A 22,740-nucleotide genomic window follows, 5' to 3' on the forward strand; every position below is an offset into this window, starting at 1 on the left:
TATTTTCAAACTCAGTCATTTAAGTCAAGTTACATTGATTTGTACAGATCTTAATCAGATATTTTTTTTAATCTGCTATAACTTTGAAAAACAATGAACAACTTTTTGACCAAGTTTATGACATTCATTTAAAGAAAACTCTAACATCGGTTCAATATTGTTTTGCCTTTCAGCAAAGTTCAATTGGCTTTGTTCAAATGAACAGTTATTTGTAAATGATTTGATACATACAGTAGATTATTCATTAAAAAAAATATTTGTCCCAGTCCTACTAGATGGCAACTGATGTCTGTTTACGATAAACAACAAAAACCTTACAAATCTGACTATTTTCAATCATATCAAGTGAAACGGAATATACTTTCGATATTTTTTTTTCTGTCCGCATAACACCACAGCACCTAAATCCTTGTAAGCGTTCTTAAAGTACTTTGAAAAGGCCCTGTAGTGAAACGTGCAATCTGTGTAAAAAGAGGAGCATCTTTACTATTTCCTCACAAGTGTTGAGGCGCGACATTTGACACTGGGCTGTGCACTTCACAGAGCAGACACGTCATTACAAGAGCTCGCCTGCTTTTCTTATGCGGCCGCAGGAGTCAGGACGGACAGGATTGAGAATGTCAGGGGGCCCCGGGGGGATCCCTGTGGGGTGACTCCGGACTATTAACATGAGCTTGTTCACTGATTGAAATGTGTATTCACTATTTCAACCTCAACTGCGCAAATGATCTGTTTTTCTTGATCGGTACACTGTGTAATAATATTGAATTTAGTTTGTATACACTATGATAGCCACAAAATGTCAAGCTAGCTATTGTTAACAGTGTGGAATAGTATTTTTCTTAAGTACAGAAGGCCATTAAAATGTTTAAAAATGTGTGATCCTACAATGGCAAAACTTAGCAATCCCTACATGACATTTTTCGTACATTTTCAAAAAACGAGAAAAATCTGGATCAACAACCGAAAAGGACTGTACTTGCCTCGATGCAAGATTTGATTACCTGTTAGCAAGTGCATTAGCATCGTGAAAGTAAGAAGCAATTATGCTAATTAGAGATAAAATATAAGCTTTATGGCCTCGTCCTTCTAGAGTGGTTTAGTCGTCTAACACCTCTTCAGTACTTACACTGTGTACGCAAATGAATAGCCGTCACATTTATAATATTAGCTTAAATCCTGGAAGACAAACACAAAAAGCAGCCTCGAACGGGCTCATTTCGCACAAATTTCCAAGAAAGTCCACTGACACAAAGGTGTTTATTTGTGCTATCATTTTGTGCATATAAATACATTAAAATTCGATTTTAGGGGGAAAAAAGAGGAATAATTTACAAACTTACGACAATGGTGTTTTATCTTACAAAGCAGTGATTCCCAAACACTCAAATGGCAATGCAGCAACTCGGACATAAATTGAAAGGGACAACAATGAAATTCTTTGCTACCAAATCACGAAGAAAGAAAACGAAAAAAAAGAAGACTAACAAATCATCCAGTTCCTTAAATTATACGATTAATAAAATATGAATGGTAATTTAGTCGTCTGGAATTTCCTAATACACGGTAGCATTAAGCTAGCACAGACTTGGTTAGCTAGCGCTAAACTAGCGCATGCCGTTAACTTATACTGTGTGACAGCACAATATCCTAATATTTCCATCTTCAGATTTCTTTTGAGAATAGACATTTTATCCGGGAAATCTGTTAGATAAAACCTAAAAGGTCAAGGGAACACTGTTGACATTTTTATAATTACAGTATGTGCTTTTTTTTTCCTTTCTTTTTCTCCACAAAGTATTGGAAAACACTGCTCAGTGCCGCTCAGGTCTAATAAGTGAATATATACAGTGTATTACCTCTTTCCCGAGGCGGTTACGTTGCCAAAATGAGACCTTAGAGATCACTGATTTGCATTTACATTTATTTAGTTCACATATTAAACACATTTTGATTTAAAGAAAGGGTATCAAACTCGACGCTTGGGCAGAGAAGTCTGTCTGACTTCTTGGTTTTAAGACCAGGAAATTTAAAAAAACAAAGTGTACTACTTGAAATTTAGAAAATGCGTGGCTTATTTCAGTTTCCAATTTAGGCCTTTTTGTTCACTGATGCTTTTTAAGAAACTTAAAACACTACTGTGTATTTATTAGACAACAATATGAGTCATTTATTGAGTTTCTGTTTTTTAGCTGTTTAGTTATTTATTTATCTGTTTACTGCCATAAAGCAGTCCGGGTTGACCAGGTGTTAAATATAATATCCACGTAAGATACCTGTCAAGTTTCCCTCTATTTCATACGTTTTTTTTGATCATTTCAAATTTCTGTATGGGAATTTCTTTTGGTGAGAACAATCACGTTTTTCCCATTTCGGCTCTAATCCGGATCGTCTCTGTCACTTCTGACAGACGACAACGTCATCCTAGATTGCAAATATTGTGGCAGTACACTAACAAATCTTATCCTTAATCAAGCATTTCATGTTCGTGCAAATTGCTTCTGCCTTCCTCACTCTAATGCCAACGGTGAGAATGTGAGGAAAGTATATAGAGTATATAAAGACAGTAAGAACTAATACTCTGACATCTTTGTTGCCAATTATACTAAATTGAGATCGTTTCTGTCAGAGTAAAAGCAGAATGGATGAAGTCTGAAATCCTGCACTGCTACGTATAAGCAATGGTAGTTTACTGCAGGTGGGGAAAGGACTAAAAGAGATGCCCACATACTTGTTTGCGTTGTATATTTGCTAAATGAATTACAGAAATTATCTTAGTTTTTATTCATTTTAGTCTGTCTTTCTACATTGTGTTTGTAAGATGTATTATAGCTTAAGAAGGGGAATTGCAATCGGCTGAGGTGGACAGGTACGACATAGTTTCATTTCTTTTAAAAAACAAGTGTTAAAATTCCTACCCCACTCCCATTTTTCTTTTACATAGACATTTGTTATTTTAGACTCTTACGAGGTCATTATTTTGATAGTCGCTTAAAAGTCCCTTATTTAGTTAAATGTCAAACATTTCCTCATTTGTGCGTGCTCCATCATTGCCCAAGTGAGAACAAGTGGCTAGTCCTGCAACTGCGTCTTTGAAAAGAATAAGCTGATTAGAAAAAAATACATTTCTTTACCGTAAGATGCTACTTGGTATATGACTGTTGATAATTTTACACGATATATTATTGTCAAATAAATCACAATGTACTTCTTTCCTAGCATGGCCGCTGAACCTTTTCTTGGTTTTACCGACAATCTCACCAAGCTACAAATTTGACCCCCTTTATTTAAAACACCAAAGAGCTGATTCAATCTACCACGGTCTCCAAACCGGTTTGTGGTCATTTAGGGAAACGCGAGCCGCCCCCCCCTGCGGCTCGGCTTCTTCCGACGAAGAAACCTGACTCTGCTCCGACTCCTCGGAAGACGAAACCTGACTTTGCTCCGAGTCCGTGTCCTCCAGATCCGAGCAGACGTCGTCCCCGGAGGTGGACGAAGAAGAGAGGGCCGGTGACACCAGCGAACCCGAGGAAACGGCAGGCGGGGCGGCGCCCGACAGCGGGGACAGGGCTCCTGTGTGGGGCTCGGAGCTCGGAAGCGCCATCTTGAAGCGATCTTGGCCGTGCAGGGGCATGCTCTGCAGTAAGTGGTTGAGGAGCTCGGCGGCCACCGTGGGGTCCATTCCCGGGCAGCTGGACACGAAGTTGTGCACATCGTGCATGCACTGAATGTAACCAGCTGCAAATCGCTCACACGCCTCCACTTCTGGAGATCAACAGAAAAAAAAGATCAAACGTTGGTGGGAAAATGTTTTTTAAAAAAATGCATGACCACACTTTTACCGGCAAGACCCCACTAAGTCTATGAGCGAGTTTAATTTAAATATCTATTCGTGTTTACTTATGGTGGGCAATTGTTCATTGATGTGGTGACAGAAGGTTAACTTGGTGGACTTTTGATTAGGTCTCTCATTTTATTTAAATGTGCCTTACAGAATTTGGACCTTCTTTTACTCGCTAAGGTGATCTTCTGACTTGGGTCATCGTTGCAGCCTCGGTCGAGCTTCTTACGCTGTGCGTGTACAATTATGTGCATTTCTTGGCCGTGCAAAAAAAAACTTCTCTTTTTTTTATCTTTTTGGGGGTATGGACCGTGTTTGAAAACTGACCTTTTCTTACTTTCACCATTTTCATGCTTCACTAACAAAAACCGGCAATGTCAAGTATAAAGTCAGTCTCCAAACTCCCCCAACCTCCCTGTCCTCGTACCAAATGTGTTTTGCAGCCGGACCAGTGTTTCTAAAAGTAAGATAAAAAACGAATATGCTCAGTTGGACACTGTTAACACATTCTTAAAAGAGACAATATTCTACTTTCAACTTCTTAGGGACCCCTCGACGACACACTCCACTTTGAATAAAATACTAATTTACCATTTTTGGAAAATGTAGAAGAAACAAAGTGGTGTAAAAAATCTAATTGGGATCTACATCCTATTTTGCAGAAGGACAAGCAGCTCACCGTAGTGCCTAATTAGTATATTAAGAGGGACACTGTGATATTTTTTTTAACAATCTATCCATACATTTTCTGCACCGCTTAGCCTCAACAGGGCCACGGGCTATGCTAACAATAATAAGCGTTAACAATTCTAAATGATGGGGTTAGATTTTTTTGCGTCAAACCTGTTATCCGTTTTGCATGTTTAAGAAAAAAAAAAAAGCAAGATAAAGGTGATAAACAGAGGTGAGCGCACCTATCAGTCTGAGTGCTTCAGTTAAAGGGACACTCTGTGATTTTTGATCATTTCGCTGTATTGTGTGGTGCTACCCAAAACGAATGCTGCAAAGTACATGAGGATTACAAACTACAGGGACTCAAGTGTCCAAACTGCACATTTTAAAAAACAATTTGCCAAGCCCTTCACAATTTTTTTATCAGAGCAAGCTGGCAGACATATATGTTAGCTCCCTGTACATGAGGCTCATTGTGTAAAATAAATGCACATTTCTATAACCTACGAGTACTGTATATACTCGCATATAAGCCGAATTTAGAACTATAGACCATCTTATTTCAAAATAAAGCAGCCGTATACTAAAATACTAGTCCACAAGTCAAGATCGTTTTGGTTGTTTCAGTTTGAAAAAGCAGATTTTTTTTGTTTTAACAAAATTGGTAGGAGGTTGTAAGGAGAGAAATGTTGTAGTCTAACTGTAAAGCGATAGGGTTGGTAGGTATGATCTATGTAAAACAAATAAAAATTAAAAATATATGTTAACTTATCCATATCAACAATGGTTTTTTTGATGAATTGTAGTATTTTTCTACCACTAGAGGGCGCAAAATAATTAAAAAATGAACTCCCGATCAGCAGGACCTAGCTACCAACGGTGGATTCGTTGCGTCTAGGAGAAGCGAGTACGAATCGTTATATGTATAGACACTTTAAACTTGAAAGTGAACAATGACTTTTGATAGGTTTTCATAGTAACTTAACTAACTTGGGAAGATATCTCATTAAAATCTAAAATTGCCAAGCTTATTGCCAAACAAAAAAGCAAGCTCCTGCTCGTAAGAATGAAGTAGGCTGAATTCCCAACTTCCAATGAATGCAGCATTTCGACTTCTTTTTTATGGCAGCGAGTTGCCAAACGGAAGCGAGACATTAAACGCGAGTGAAACTTGAAAATTTACTGCTGTTATCGCACTTAAGTGAAAACATGCCCATGCAAATCGTGATTTACACCGTGTATTCAGTACATTCATTTACTCACCTCGAGCACGGCTTTGCAGGATGCTCTCCACCCGTTTGACCGTCAACTCCAGTATTTCGGCGTTCTCCATCTTTGAGTGGAGCTGTAACGAGTCCCGTTTACTCGTTAAAACGAGTTCAAGCAATTTCATTGTTCTCATCAGACTTATTTCTCGTACCTCCGTATCCGCCAAAAGAGACCTGAGTTCGTGTAAGCTATCGTTGATGCGCGCTCGTCGTTTCTTCTCGACTAAAGGTTTTCTCTTCTGCAAGGACAGAATAACCATAGCAATTCATATAACAACAACAACGGTAGTCCGAAGAAATCCCATCGTGTATCATCAGCATCGTTACCTTTCTGTCGGTCTTGAGTCGGCCTGTGCTTGGGTCTATCGGTGTGTGCTTGCGGATGGGGGCCATTCCGGTCCACGAAAGAAAAGCTCGGAACTGTCTTTGGAAGCACCTCCAGAAAGACGTTGGAGCTCCTCAATGGGGAGACAGATGGTTGTGCCAGAAGAACTGGCTTTCTTTCACAAGTGCTGCCACTGGAGGGGGGGACACAGGGGCTAGGTGGGCTATATACCACATGGGATTTACATATGAATCGGTGGGCGTGGGGGTCTTAGTGGATCTTGAAACTCAAGCGACAGTAGGTCCAGTAGTGACATGTGGTTTGGCATTTTTCGCCTTGGAATTTGGAGAGCATCTGCAAAGTTGCCATGTAGGCAGGGGTGTTACCAGAAATTTTGAATTGGGGCAATAACCTCACTGCAGGGTGTCTTAAAACGAGCGTGTATGTATACTGAGGAAAATAATGCTGCCTTTGGGGCTCATTTCAAAAGGAGACTGGATTATTAACTCAGTCTGTGGCATAAAATAAATATGTTTTCAGAAGAAATGTCCATGAGTGCCAAGATGTACAAAAACGGTTTTTTTTATGTTTAAAAACTATTCCAAAGGCTTTGATACTGCTGATCAGTAAGTATCAAGCCTCTGGGAATGATAGCAGTATAGTAAATCGCTGTTAATCCCTTCTCAAGGTTTTTTCATTTTCCTCATGTTGAGTTTTTTTGAGTTTTGCCCTTATGTAGGTTTTAGATCAGGGGATGGTGTAATAATAGTCTGTAGTTAGCCCTTTGAGACTCCTTGGGATTAAGGGCGTCACAAATAAACTTGATTTGACTTTTTAGATGGCTTGGGTCAAATCTTTGTCCACACATCGAGGAGCCCCTACTTCTTTGTGTTGCTTCGCTTTCTTTATTTAGCGATTTAGAGTGTGTCGCAACCCGAGTTACCGAAATCATTTGATCACGTCACCGGGAACATCGTGCGCTGAAAAGTTCTTGTAATAAAACGGGTTTTTTTTGCGGGCAAAGTGCCCTTGTGATGATAAAGATTTAGACATTTAAGACATTTCATGCTTTCATTTGTTTAGACATTAAAGGTATCAAAAATGTGCAAAGCAAAAAGAGACAATTCTGCCGGTTTTTAAGTATGGACACACAATAAAATATTTTTTTTCAAACATACATAGATACTCATGATTGGTTATCAAAACTAGCCCGTTTTCCTATTCTATTCCTTTATAAAAGACCGAATAGTCTTAAATATGAAAAACGGTATAGTACAACATAACAAAAATGTGAACAACGCACTGTCAGAGATATTCCACTGCCTTGAAATGGTTCAATCCATTTGATTCCTGGTACGATTCCTCCCTGCTCCTTATTCGCTCGGCTAGTGTTCTGTTGAGGCTCCGATTTATTGCGGTAAGTGTATGTTATACAGTGCTTATGTTGAACAACTTTTTTACCTCCCCAAAACCATAACTTAGTTATCATCAACCGGTACTAATCCTCATTTTAGCTGCATTAAATCGTAAGAATCGTGTTTCTGCTAACCACAAAGTATAATGTGATGTTCACAAATGGAAAGTGTCACGAATCCCCATTGTCAGTCCGTCAATGAACCTCTGCACTTGCAAGACTTGTATTTTGACTCTGTCCGGTATCCTGCTCGTGTATCCAGTATCCGGTATCGATCCCGCCAGTCCTGTCTGGTATCTTGCTCCAGTATCCAGTATCGATCCTGTCTGTTTTGTCCTGTCTGGTATCTTGCTCCAGTATCCGGTATCGATCCCGTCAGTCTCCTCCTGTCTGGTATCTTGCTCCAGTATCCAGTATCGATTCCTCCTGTCTCGTCCAGTCCTGTATCTTGCTCCAGTATCCGGTATCGATCCCGTTTGTCCCGTCCTGTCCAGTATGTTGCTCCAGTATACGGTATCGATCCAGTCCGTCTCGTCCTGTCCGATATCTTGCTCCAGTGTCCGGTATCGATTTCGTCTGTCTCGTCCTGTCCGGTATCTTGCTTCGGTATCGATCCCATCTGTCCTGTCCTGTCCGGTATCCTGCTCGTATATCGATCCCGTCTGTCCCGTCCTGTCCGGTATCCAGTATCTGTCCCGTCCTGTCCGGTATCTTGCTTGTGTAACCAGTATCCGGTATCGATCCTGTCCGGTATCTTGCTGTTGTATCGTTCCAGTCCGTTCGGTCCAGTGCTCGTATCTTGCTTGTGTATCGATCCTGTCCTGTCAGGTATCTGCTCGTGTATCTGGTATCGATCCCGTCTGTCCTGTTTCGGTTTCGATCTAGACAGCCCCTGGCTTCCTGTTTTCCTGCTCCTGACTTTATCCCACTTCTTCTGCCTAGCAATCACTGGCGTTTGTGTTCCCGCGGATGACTGCCCCGTTCCCGTAAAATAAAGCTTGTGTGTAAACGTTACGCGTCTGGGTCCACAGCCTGTTCGGGTTCTAACAGGAAGTGGCATTCCCAAACAGTGTGGAATGATCTTAAGTCACTTTAAAGCCCCAGTGTGTAATATTTGACCACTAGATGGCACTGTATTTTCTAATCCGAACGTAAACCAGTGCCACAGACCAAACATGGTGAGGGATTCCACTATGTAAAAGAAATACACATTACCCCACATATGATTTTTTATAAAAATTAACATTGGTATGATAGTGCAGGTATTATTTCCCTAGTATTCAACGAAATGTGTTTTTGTTTTTTTGACTGAATGAAAGTATTTTTTATACCACCAGGAGACACTAAACATAACTTTAAGTGAAAAAAATATATAATAGAACTGTGCCGCACACGCGCTAACCACTGCGCCGCCATATATATATATATATATATATATATATATATATATATATCATCATCAGCCGTACCGCTTATCCTCATTAGGGTCGCGGGGGGGCTGGAGCCCATCCCAGCCATCTCCGGGCACTGGGCAGGGGACACCCTGAACTGGTTGCCAGCCAATCGCAGGGCACACAGGGACAGACAACTCATTCGCTCATTCACACCTAGGGACAATTTGGACCGGCCAATTCACCTGAAATGCATGTTTTTGGATTGTGGGAGGAAACCGGAGTGCCCGGAGGAAACCCACGCAAGCACGGGGAGAACATACAAACTCCGCACAGGATGTCTGGAGCTGGATTTGAACCCACGACAGGTTCCCATGACATGAACTGTGCCGCACAAGCGCTAACCACTGCGCCGCCGTGCTGCCCTATATATATATATATATATATATATATATATATATATATATATATATATATATATATATATATATATATATATATATATATATATATATATATATATATATATATATATATATATATATATATATATATATATATATATATATATATATATATATATATATATATATATATATATATATATATATATATATATATACGTATAGGGCAGCACATGTGTTTCTTATTTTTTATATATATATATATATATATATATATATATATATATAGCCTAGTTGGTAGGGGCGCCCGCTCCGAGACTGGGAGGTCGCAGGTTCATTTATATATATTTATATATATATATATATATATATATATATATATATATATATATATGTATATATATATATATATATATATATATATACACATATAGGGCAGCACATGTGTTTCTTATTTTATATATATATATATATATATATATATATATATATATATATATAGCCTAGTTGGTAGGGGCGCCCGCTCCGAGACTGGGAGGTCGCAGGTTCATTTAAATATATTTATATATATATATATATATATATATATATATATATATATATATATATATACATATAGGGCAGCACATGTGTTTCTTATTTTATATATATATATATATATATATATATATATATATATATATATATAGCCTAGTTGGTAGGGGCGCCCGCTCCGAGACTGGGAGGTCGCAGGTTCATTTAAATATATTTATATATATATATATATATATATATATATATATATATATATATATATATATATATATATACATATAGGGCAGCACATGTGTTTCTTATTTTATATATATATATATAGCCTAGTTGGTAGGGGCGCCCGCTCCGAGACTGGGAGGTCGCAGGTTCATTTAAATATATTTATATATATATATATAAGGTTAATTTTTATATATATATATATATATATATATATATATATATATATATATATATATATATATATATGTATATATGTATATATATATATATATATATATATATATATATATATATATATATATATATATATAGCCAATCGCAGGGCACACGGGGACAGACAACTCACTCGTTCATTCACACCTAGGGACAATTTGGACCGGCCAATTCACCTGAAATGCATGTTTTTGTATATATATATATATATATATATATATATATATATATATATATATATATATATATATATATATATATATATATATATATATATATATATATATATATATATACACACGCAAGCAGATAATGCATGAACTATCATATAAGTGTAAATTAATTTTCTAAATTTTGTATGTACTCACATAAAAAGCCTGTATCACATACAAGCCGACCCCCTGAAACTTCTTTATAATAACCATATACTAAAAGAAATTATAAAAAAAACATTCATTAATGGTGTGCCTAACAATGATCATTGTCTAAATGTGTAGTTAACAAAGATAAAAATAAAATTGCGTTATCCATGGTTCACTGATCCCTTAACCTCGATGGTCATCAGGGCACCACATACTCTGTTGTCTCGGGCAAATACTGGTGGGTGGGCTGATCCCTTAACCAATAGGGTTAAGGGTCTCAATCATGAAAAGTCTTTCACGTGTCAGGCGAATGTAATAACCTCTGCACTACAGAAACACTGTAGTAATGTTCCAATGCTAAATCTATTGCACCCTGGTCATACTTGAAGGGGGATTACCACTTGTGAGGCCCCTTCTCAAGATTCTTATTTTCCTCATGTTGAGGTTTTGAGTTTTTCCTTGTCCGCATGTTGGTTTAAGATCAGTGGATTGTGTAATTGTAACCTGTACAGTCCTTTCAGACTTTTTGCAATTAAGGGTTATACAAATAAATGTGACACGACTTGACTTGACAGCACGTAGACGGCAGGAAAATTTGATGGAATATTTTTTCTTATAAGTATGCATTTTTATATTCCACCAGGAAAACGAGTTGAAATATCTTAACTTTGGGTAGAAAAATAACAGTGATTCAAATATTTTTGATATTATTTTCCTTCTTCATTGAATCTTCAAAGTATTATTTTCCTAATTAACTATATTTTAAACTTGTTTGTTTTAAGTCTAGTCATGTTTATTTGTACAGCCCTTGATCACAAGGAGTCTGAAAGGGCTGCACAGAACACAGATTATTGCAAACCACATACTATTATTGGACCATCCCCCGATCTAAAACCTACATGAGGGCAAGGAAAAACTCAAAAACCTCAACATGACGAAAACGAAGAAACCTTGAGCAGGGACCGCACATGAGGTAATCCCCCTTCCAGGACTTAATGTGAGAACAATTAAGAAATAGCAAAGGTGTCACGACCCGGACAGGAAACAGGAAGCAGAACCCACTCGCGTAACGTTACTCACATTTTATTGGGGAGAAGAGAAAGGAGCGCACACTCGATCCGGAGATCGTTGGTAGCGGGGAGTAGATTGCTCGGAACGCAGAAGTGGTCAAAATCAAACAGATCGTGGCGAGAGCAAAACAAGGTCAAAAACACAGGAAAAACTGAGATTTTAAGGGCGGGCCGTGTCGCAGACGCTCCGACCAAAGGCGACTCACAGGACAGCGTTTAAATAGTGACAGGGAGCAATCTGTCAACGAGTTTCAGTTGGTGTCCATGGGCGGGGCCAATTGGGCGCCCTGACAACCGTGACAGAAGCTGGCGCCACACGGCGGGGACCAATTAGGTGCCATGGCAACCGTGACAAGAGTTTAATCATTTTGCTTACTATTGTAAAGTGTATTGTACATATTTTTCTACGATTTACAAAAAAGGTTTATTAAAATGACAAAAATAAAATAAGAAACACATGTGTGCCAGTGGAAGATCATTTTAATTAAAAAGATGTTGTTACTTACCAGTTCAGAGTGTCTCCTGCCTACAGCCCGAAGATAGCTGGGATCTGCTCCAGCACCCCCACGACCCTAGTGATGATAAGCAGCGCAGAAAATGGATGGATTGATGGATGAGTGTATTTACTTATTTTACTTTTTTCCCCATAGACTTTCTAAGTGGACCTTCAGCTTTGTGTACTTATGCAAAGTGAGAAAACCTTTGTAAATAAAAAGCAATTTATTTACAACACGCGTGCAGTCGGGACAGTATATAAAAGAAAAAACTATATAGATCTTGCCAAGACCTTCTACATTTTATATTATTTGGAAGACAATTAAGTCACAAGCAAGCTAGAAAATGAAATTATTTAAATAACATTTTATTAGTTGTAGTAGAACTAACAGTACTATACATTGTCAATAATCCAATTTGTGCTCAAAATATTGAAGGATACTGACAAATTATAGTATTTGGCAGGTAATGAGGACAGTGGGGGCAGCATGGCAGCGCAGTGGTTAGCTTGTGTGCGGCACAGATCTGAGGTCATGAGATCGAACCTTCCAGTGCGGAGTTTGTATGTTCTCCCCATGCTTGCGTGGGTTTCCTCCGGGCACTGCGGTTTCCTCCCACATTCCAAAAACAACCATGTCAGGTTAATTGGCCGGTCCAAATTTTCCCTAGGTGTGAATGAGTGAGTTGTCTGTGTCTGTGTGGCTGGCAAGCAGTTCAGGGTGTCCCATGCCCACTACCCGAAGATAGCTGGGATTTATTTATTGGTAAATCAGCAACTAATTATTACCCGCATTACATAAAAATCACAAATCAAACACAAAATATTACAAACATTTACTAGCAAAACAAAACTGGTGAGGGGACTCAATTATGCCAAATGGCTTTTGCTTTCTGTTATCCGTCATTGTAATTCAAAACTCTCAATTGCTCCGTATTAAACCCAGATTGTAAAAGTCTATACTAAGTAAACCTAAATCAAATATTATATTATAGATATAATTCTGGCAATTTTGAACAATTTTATTGACACTAATAACAGAAAACAATCTTGACAATCTCAACAGCAATCAAGCACAATCACAATATTATATTTCAATATGACGTACGGTACGTACATTCTATTTTAATCGCAGGAAAGTTTGCTTTAAACGAAACTTCGCTTCCGGATGATGACGTTGGTCCCAAAACACGGAACACTACCATATTGGTCGGTTACTTTCAAAATAAAAATCTTAACGGACTAGACTGCGTCGACAATGTTTGAAAATTGTGTTTGCTAATCATAGAAACTATTATATAATGTATATTATACTTTAAAATAGTGTCAATTGCATTTTAATTTATATAATGAAAGGTATATACAATATTTTTCTTATTTAGAATGGCACAGGGCGACTCTTCCATAATGCCCACACGCGGCGGTACTCGTCACAATAGACGCACTAATGACGTCACGATCCCCCCTTGACGGGTATAAAATGTAAAAGAGATTGTCAATTGGCAGATAACCGATATAGTCAATTCAGACAAGAGAAATATCTAAACTATTCAAAATGGTGAGGATTTCCTTACGGCCTCCGTCCTTGGACAAATCCGACAAAGATGAAGAAAAAGAAGTTGTTATCCAGCAGCTGAACGTAAGTTGGCTTGTTTTTTTAATTTCATCTGTTGCCCGAAATGCAAAGTATCTTAAGCATAATAGTCTCAAAGGACACCTTTTGCAACATTACTCTTGGTAGGTATTTTTTGAAAGTGATGTAGTAATATTGGGATGTAAAATTCCATAAAACAACAAAATGTGTATGAATTGTAATTATTAAAGACAAATGTTAAGTTGTTTTGTGTAATTTTAATCTAACGATGGTTTGTGGAGTAGGTATTGTTTTTTTTTTAATTCATATATAATCTTTAGTGTCGTAATTTCACAATTTTGGAAACGAATTAAATGTGGTATTTTTTTGTAATGTTAAACGTGGTAAACTTTATTGACTCATCATTTTTTCCTTTTAAAATCAACACATTATTTTATCTTCAATGTTCTTACAAGTAATATGTTCATCAACCGGGTTGTTGTTTTTTGTAATGGATTGCATATTTTTTTGTGTGCATACATTTTTTTGTTTTAAATTGTTAGTATTATGCATTTTTAAATTAAGACCAGGGACGTTTTTTTCATGATGTTTTATTTTCGGATAACTGATCTACAGGCCATTTAAAATGTGTTACAGTTTGTGTATGTTTCGATAACGGGTTGCAGAGTTTGCAATGAATGAACGAATGAATGTATAGCAAAATTGGAGGGCTTCTTCTAGTGCCAGACATGTTTTTAAAGGGGTTAAAAAGATTAAAAACAGTAAACTGATGATATTCAATAAATATGAGCATATTCACAGTGACAGCTGTATGCAATGCAAATACACAAACAAGTTCACGCATTTGTATAGTTATATAAAGCCCTTCATTTTGATTACTGACACTTGCCTGTCTTGTCATAGTCCGTTTAAGCCTATACATATATTATATATAACACAAGTTGATTGTGTGCATTAGTTGGGTATTCTTCCTAACGAACAAAGAGTACTGCGAGTGTACGTGATCCTTCGTTTAATGCAGCTCATTTAAAAATCAATGTGGTGACGAGTGTAAATAAAATGAGGCCATTTTCTGCACGGAATAATCACAAAGTAAATGAGCGATCCATGCTAATAACTCCTAGCAGAAAACTGACAAATCCAGCGAATTTCCGGTCTAAAGTGACGTCGATTCGCGCTTGGCGATCTGTTGTGTCAAAAATAGCGAAAATGATAAGACAGCTGGAGGATTCCCACTTGGAGCGTGGCTTAAAATAGACGTGGGCTAGAAAGGCTTCCGTCGCGTGACGTCATCCCCTCGTGCTCCCCACACTTCCGCTCGTCACTATTGACAACGGCAGATTGAGGAGACTGTTGATAGGCATCTGGCGGGTCCTAGCGCCCACCACTTCCGTTTTATCGTCTTTCGGGTGATTCCCGCCACACGTTTCGCAACAAGTGTTGAACTTGTGTGATGGTTCGACGCAAATACGTGTTAGTTTGGGTCAGGTTTCCAAAAATATTGTGGATTTGTGCAACGTTGACGTCCTGTGATTTGCTCCAAGTCACCTATTTAAATACAGCCAAAATAAGAAAACGTTTTAATATCATCCCATGTATTTATTTTAAATTTTACCAAAAATTATATCTGTCAACTCCGAGTGACTAAAATGTGTACAGATCAAGGTAGACCTTTCAAGTGTGCTCTAAAACATTAAGATTGCTTTTCATTGGGGTTTTATTGAAGTAGTATAAGTGTCTACATTTTACTTTGAAGTAATATTTAAAGGTAGAGCGTGTCATCTGAGGTGTACTTAAAAAGTTGAAAGTTATTTCTATAGAGTATTACTACCAATGTCCAACTGAGATCCATTTAAAAAAAATCCCACTACACCTACCTGTCTTTTAGAATTATAATAGTCCCTGGAGAGGGATGGCTGTACTTGTCCCTACGACCGTATTCATTAAGGGATCCAACCTGCCATATAGATATATCTATATATGTAGGGACACCATTTCCTGTGGTGTCTCTTGGGCAAGTAGAGCCTGGTGGCACCCATGCCCTCTCCAGGCTATCTATCTATCTATCTATCTATCTATCTATCTATCTATCTATCTATCTATCTATCTATCTATCTATCTATCTATCTATCTATCTATCTATCTATCTATCTATCTATCTATCTATCTATCTATCTATCTATCTATCAACGTGTTTTTTGCTTACTGGATAAAAGTTTTTCTGTCCTTTTAATACTACAAGAACCCTAATGTCAAAGTAACAAAATTGTTAATGTTTTTGTCTGCAGCAGGACCTCAAAGAAGATTTTCCGCAGACCAAAAAGTACTTTCCAATCCACATGTGCGCCATCTTCACTTCTGTGCTGGTCGTTTTGCTGGGACTTGTGCTGGGCTCCGTCTATGCCTATCGCAGCTTCTTTCCTCCCGAGGTACCTTTTGCGTCATAAATCAACTTTGTGCTGTTGACCAATGTCCCAACGTGACGCGCAATCAGTGCAACCAAAAACAATTAATCTTCCGTTATTGACAATGCCAGTTTTTAGCAATTCAGGAAATACGCATTTTCCATGAAAACTATGAAATCAAGTAGTGCTCGTTTTTGTATTGACAATGTTAATTGTGGCGCATTGGTATTATCTGTTGGACACATGCAGTAACAGCAGGTCTTATGTTTGTTTCTTACGTGGTTTAAGAACCACTTTGGACTAAAAATGGCCGCTCCTAAATGCTACTGTGAAAATCGTTTCCGTATCCTTTCTGAAAGACAATTTTTACCCGTTTGAACACATTTTTTAATAACCTTGTCAATGTGGAGCTTTCCATTCTTTCAAAAACATGTTGATCAATCTTGCTACGATCATTTTCAATCATTCTCATAAAATAAATAAGTAAATAAATAAATAAAATATCCACCGTCCCATCACATTTATAATGCATCTGGTATATTCATATTAAGACCCTTTCAACATTTATTTTGTTATAGATTGCAGGCGTTTCCAAACATCACAGCCAATCGTCTGTCTGTCCATTCATCATCCATCCATCCATCCGTCCATCCATCCATCCATCCGCCACAAAGTCATTGTTGGAAGGTGCTGACTGGGATATATTTGTGCGCAGACGACGCAGGAATTCAGTTGCCACGTCCTGCTGGAGAACACCAATAAGCATCGATTGGAGATGGACGTGAAGGTGGCCATCTTTGTGGAAAACAGGTTTCAGTTCATCAAGGTGCTCCTGATCAAAAACGGCGGCAGCTCCAGCCACGTTCGGTACGCAGAGCATTACGCTCATCTGCAGTCCGGCGACAGCGGCACCATTGACATCGTCCATGACTTTGCCAATGTAAGACTTGATTTGAAAACAAACTCGTAGCCAGAATATTATTAGTTAATAAACATTTTTTTGTATTTTTGAATTGGCAGAGAAAGACGGCTTACTACGACAAACAACAGGAGAAGTGTTTCGTCACCAGGCTAAACACCGAATTGGTGCGGGCACCAAGCAGGCTTATGGATGTCCTGGTGGCAACCAAGGTGAGATCATGGGAGATGACGCCAAGGGGCTATAGCATCATGTATTTTAACAATTATAATATGTGGGTCCTTTTTTATATTCAGATGTCAACCAAAACTTAGTTCACATGTTTTGTGCACACAGAGCGAGATGTATTTGCCAGAAAGGTACTTGCTGCAAGAGGTGATGCAAGTTACCCAGCAAACGACCAATTACAGGGCACTGGGTGGGGCTATCCGACAGATGTGCCGTGGCAAGAAAATCTTTGAAATGGTACCCGAGGCTGCACCCTCAAGTAAGTAGAACTATCCAAAAGCTGAACATGGTTGTGTTTGATTAGCAAGTATTCTGTTTTTTGTGTGTAAAGAGAATTTAGAAATATAGGTGTATTTATGAGTGTTTCTTGCCAAATTTGATTCTTTTTTTGTTTGTTTCAATCCAACATATTGTGTTAAAAAAGTGCCAGAGTTAAATAAATGTTTTGCATTTCAATTCAAAAATGTACAAAATTAAATATAAAAATGCTGAATTGTAAGCTATGATTTCAACTTCCTAAAAATTAAAAAATGAATTACTTTAAAAACATTTAAAACAATTCAGACCCCTGATTATTGAACATTGATTTTCTCAATATTACACTTTGTAAAACGAATAATTATATGGCGGATGTTTCAGTGAAACTTTAAATGACTAATATTTACACTGCGATTTGATTTTCAATGTATACATTTTTTTCACACTTTGACTTTTAACGGATTAAAAGATGGCTAGTGTTAAATTTGAAGCTGCATTATGAAATTTTGATACAAAACAACATAGGTCAAGACATTAAAATCCCAGTAGTAAAACTACAAATCTCCACACATACCTGATAAGTTTATAATTTAATAGATATTCAAAAGAATGACAGAAAACCTCAAATAATTTTTAACATCCAAGGAGAACAGGAGAAGACTGTACTAAAATCAACCTCTTCTAAAGATCTTCCCCCGAGCCCTCTCTTTGTTTTAAAATCTCCTATGTTACAAAAAGCAGACAATCCCTGAAGGGTGTGGAAATCAAAGAATAGTAACATGATTGGCAAATAGTGGCAATGATGCAACAGCACATAGGCCATCAATAATAGTAAAAATAACCCAACCTCGGAATCTTGAGCAAACTTCTTGGCAAAGAGTGAAAATGATGAAACAGCTCATGAGCCATCAATAATAGTCAAAATAACCCAACCCCGGCATCTAAAGCAATCTTTTTGGCAAATATGACAACACGTGTGCTATCAATAATAATCAAAATAATGTAACCCCGGCATCTTAAGCAATCTTCTTTGCAGGTGTTCAATAGTCAAAACACAACCATGAGCATGATAAAAACAAATGTCCCAAAATACATCAAATGATGTTCTTTGCACAGAAAAATAAGACACCCATCAGGGGGAACAAAAGTAAAAGCAGCATGACCAAATATAAAGTTCCTATGCTGCGTGTGCGTACGCGGGTGTGTGGGCACAGCCTGGGAACTCTTTTATGACTCACTGCGAGTTGAGTGAAACCCAAGTGTGGAGGATGAGCAAGATGAGTGTTTCTTGGCCCTTGATTGACATGAGAGATGCAAATCACTTCCTGTGATGGAGTGAGCTTAACACTCAGACACACATTCGTTTTTCTATCCATGAGACATTCCATTTAAAAAACGCATTTCCTGAACAAATTGTTCAGATCCACCAATATATTTTACGATTTGCGTTTCTTGATAAATGCACATGCAAGATTACAAATCGCATTTGTAAATCTCGAAAACCAAATGTGGTCAGGAATGCCATTTCCACATGACGTAATGATGCAACAAAATACTACAGAAATACGACAAAAAATATGACAACATTCCTACAAAAGTATATATAACATTTAGTGCTTAAAAACAGGCCCTTTATCTATTATTTTACTTTTATTCTAAAAAATAATACTGCAGACATACTAGAATAATACTATTACAGTCATACTACTATAGAAATACTAGAAAGGACCTACTACAGTAATACTGTAATACAGAAATATGACTACAGAAATATTACAAAAATCACACTAAAGAAATACTATAAAAGCTCAATTACAGTAATACTACAAAAGTAAGCTTGAAACAGGTATCCAATATTTATATTTATATATACGTTTGCTCTAATTGTAAGTGTTTCAAAACCAATTTCATGAGACTAATTAAAAACAAATATAAGAAGGAATATAACATATGGCCAAATATTTTAACCCAATGTAGCCTGCGACTCAAAAAGTTTGTCCCCCCTTTCTCTAACCTTCACCATCATAACAATTTGCCCAAACCTAAAAAAAAAAAATCTAAATTCAAACACTAACTCTAAAAAAAGAGATCTAAACCATGGGTGTAACCAGCCCGTTTTGCGGGGTGCTCAAGCACAACCAAAATCAACCTCAATACCTTCAACAATTATAGCATTTAATAATACAATGGCATCTTGTCAGAAACAGTTTGTTGCTAAATACCTGGAATATGACAATTTTACACCTTTTTAGTTTCTTAAGATTTTGAAGAAGAACAAACCATGGGGTCATTTTTGACCCCACTTGTGCACCCAAGGGGTTAAGGGTGCCATCTGGAGCAGAGGTAGGAAACTTTAAGATTTGTGGCCAAAAACAGCAAAGGAGACAGGTGAAGAGAGAAAATATTGATTTAATTACTTTGTATCTACTAATGAAGTCTGCAATCCGATACCTCAGCAACACATGAGGAAAAAAGATCATGTAGACGTGTCAATTTTTTTTAATATAGTCGCTACTATTTCAAAAACACTAATTTTATCCATCCATCCATTTTTCTTCCGCTTATCTGCTCATTTTATTAGTCCCTTTTTAAACTACTTCAATACATGTTATCATTATATTTCTAACATTTGGTGGGTCAGATTAAAAAACCTGATGGGGATGTGGCCCCAGTGCCGTAGTTTGCCCACCAACTGATCTTGAAAAATCAATTCATATCACAAGTCAAAGACCATGGGGAAAGAAGTACGTTCAACATGTATGGATTTTAAAAGCTTTTTACTCGCTGATGCCATCTTGTGGCTTCTTATATTGAACGTGCAAGTCCGAGCATTTCTTAAACTCTTATTTTTTTTCATCGTTTTGGGGTTTTGGTTTGACTGAACTTGAAACAGGCCTTTACTTATTTCAACCATTTTTAAGCTCCACTAACAAAAAACTACAGTGACAAAAGTAAAGTTACTCTCCATCCCCTCTCTTGTGAAATAAAAGAAGATAGGTGAGGTGCTAAATGAATCAGAAGGGCTTTTTTGAACTCATTTGAACGTTGTTAACACATACAGTACATTTATAGAACAAATATTCTACTTTCAACTTGTTAAGGACACCTCAAACGACGCACCCAACCTTTAAAAATGACCATCTCAAATGCTATTTGGAAATATTTTTCAAAATATGAATATACTCTTGAGCCATTCTGAAATAACTTCTTCAATATCTGGCAGCTCTGTGAATGATATGACATTTTCTTGTACCTCTCAGTCACCCTTTCCCCGGAAAATTAATTCAGATTCAGATCTACTTTATTGTCATTCTAGTACACGTGTATACAGAACGAAATGTCGATACATCTGACCCGCACAGTTTCCTTGAATGTACAGATATAAGTAAAAGTTGTATTGTATTATGGCTACGTATAGTATTTTACCATAGTGCCGATAGTGCAAGAGGAGTAGCTAACCGGATGTGCAAAATGGGCAGTCAGGTTAACAAGTCAGGTAAACAGTAACATTAACACTGAAACAATAACGCTGTAAGTACAATAGTGCAGAGAGCAAATGTGCAAGGAGTGGCAAGCTATAAAGAACTGCCAGTAGTGCAAAAAGTCAGATTAGCAGCCTTTTAGATTTAGGTTAACTATATGTTAGATTGACCATTTAACAGTCTAATGGCCAGGGGGACTAGACTACTGCGGAACCTGGTGGTCCTGCACCGCACACTGCAGTACCTCTTCCCAGAGGCTAGCAGAGTGAACAGTCCATGATGGGGGTGAGAGGGGTCCCCGATAATGTTCTTAGCATGGGATAGGCAGCACTTCTGGCCAATGTCCTGAATGGAGGGAAGTGTAGTCCCGATTATTTTCTCTGCTGTCCTCGTTACCCTCCTCACACTACCCCAGTCGGTAGCGCTGCAGCCACCACACCAATAATATCCTGAATAGCAACTGGATGGACTAACTTTGTCATTGTTTTTTGTTTGTTTGCTTTTTAGGTTTTTCAGAGGTGATCCCTGCTAACTGCAAGCTTATTGTGCACTTTGAAAACCACTACGTTGTCAAAACCAACATCTGCCGATAATCAAGAAAACGGGTCAACGAACTCTCAATTCAGAGGCCATCGAGGACTTTCAGCTCTCGACGACGCTTTGAAAAAGACCCATTGTACAAATGAACTTCTCTCCTTTACTGTAGCAGCACGGTGGAAAAAGTGGTTACATCGTCCGCCTCGCAATTTGGTGGTTCAGCCCTGCGGCCGTCCGTATTTGGGGTTGGTTTGTTTGCCAATATTTCCCAAAACATCTTTTCCTGGGTTGGGAATGCACTTGGATGCTCCTTGGCAATTGGATGGCGAGTCGACGAATAAGCCTGGATAAGCAGCCTTGGAGATAGAAAACTGAAAAAATATACCTCATGTAGTCAATGTACATTAATGACCTTTGTCACCAAGCAATATACATTTTCTCATGGACGGTGTTTTATGCATTCATGGAGTCTTTTTTAATTTGACGTTTTTGGGCTTTTGACTGTACAAAAAGCCTCAATGCAGAAAGGAACCAAAAGAATGAGACGGTGTGTTTTTGGCTAAAGAAGGTTTTGTAATGTTACTTGACTGAATGTCTGTATTTTGATTAGGTCGAATGATATCCTTCCATTGTATTATGTAAGACTTGTCTTAAAACGAAATGTCTGTTATTTTTATCAGTTGAGATGTGACTCATATTTATACGATACCGGACTAAATTTTTGCTTCTTTAATAAACGATACAACTTTTTTTTGTGTTTGGTATTTTAATTGCAGCAGCAGTAACGTCTGAGGTTCATGTCTTGTGAGTTAAAGTCAGATCTTCAAATAAATGAACCTACTTTACAGCTTGTTCATTAGCCGATTGGTAGCATAGGAAAAAAATGAAAAAGTAATCGTCTTAACCAATGGTGCCCCAATTCCAGCTCGCTGGCCAGACACGGCCTTCCGCCACATTATGTCCGACCCTCTGAACAATACCAGTGAGCATTATTTTTCAACCTATGAAAGAACTACCGGGTGCTCGTTTATATGATTGCAATGAGGTTAGAACCCAGGCTGAACTCTAGCCACTCAACTGCCAGTCAAATTGATGACATATGAAAAGG

At 37.8% G+C, this 22,740-nt stretch overlaps 2 protein-coding genes across 4 annotated transcripts; one reads left to right on the top strand and one right to left on the bottom strand.

Moving 5' to 3' along the window:
• Positions 1–1,402: 1,402 nt before the first annotated feature.
• Positions 1,403–12,287, bottom strand: hes6 (hes family bHLH transcription factor 6). 2 transcript variants are annotated; one of them, XM_088355095.1, is made up of 5 exons: positions 12,223–12,287; positions 6,109–6,299; positions 5,934–6,020; positions 5,777–5,858; positions 1,403–3,765 (listed from the first exon to the last, which is right to left on the bottom strand). In XM_088355095.1, exons 2-5 carry the CDS (start codon positions 6,172–6,174, stop codon positions 3,314–3,316), a joined length of 687 nt encoding a protein of 228 aa, XP_088211221.1. In that variant the 5' UTR covers positions 6,175–6,299; positions 12,223–12,287; the 3' UTR covers positions 1,403–3,313. The 2 variants fall into 2 exon arrangements, with proteins under 2 accessions (XP_088211221.1, XP_088211212.1); XM_088355086.1 differs by having other exon boundaries at positions 6,109–6,460; positions 12,223–12,256.
• Positions 12,288–13,502: 1,215 nt separating this feature from the next.
• Positions 13,503–22,382, top strand: LOC148374488 (integral membrane protein 2C-like). 2 transcript variants are annotated; one of them, XM_088337055.1, is made up of 6 exons: positions 13,503–13,848; positions 16,095–16,232; positions 16,924–17,148; positions 17,229–17,339; positions 17,464–17,614; positions 21,603–22,382. In XM_088337055.1, the coding sequence occupies exons 1-6, from the start codon at positions 13,765–13,767 to the stop codon at positions 21,686–21,688; spliced, it is 795 nt and encodes a 264-aa protein (XP_088193181.1). In that variant the 5' UTR covers positions 13,503–13,764; the 3' UTR covers positions 21,689–22,382. The 2 variants fall into 2 exon arrangements, with proteins under 2 accessions (XP_088193181.1, XP_088193180.1); XM_088337054.1 differs by having other exon boundaries at positions 13,519–13,848; positions 16,092–16,232.
• Positions 22,383–22,740: the final 358 nt, after the last annotated feature.

Source organism: Urocampus carinirostris, chromosome 1 (assembly GCF_059441175.1).
Source record: "Urocampus carinirostris isolate Australia breed hairy pipefish chromosome 1, RoL_Ucar_1.0, whole genome shotgun sequence".
Taxonomy (NCBI): domain Eukaryota; kingdom Metazoa; phylum Chordata; class Actinopteri; order Syngnathiformes; family Syngnathidae; genus Urocampus; species Urocampus carinirostris.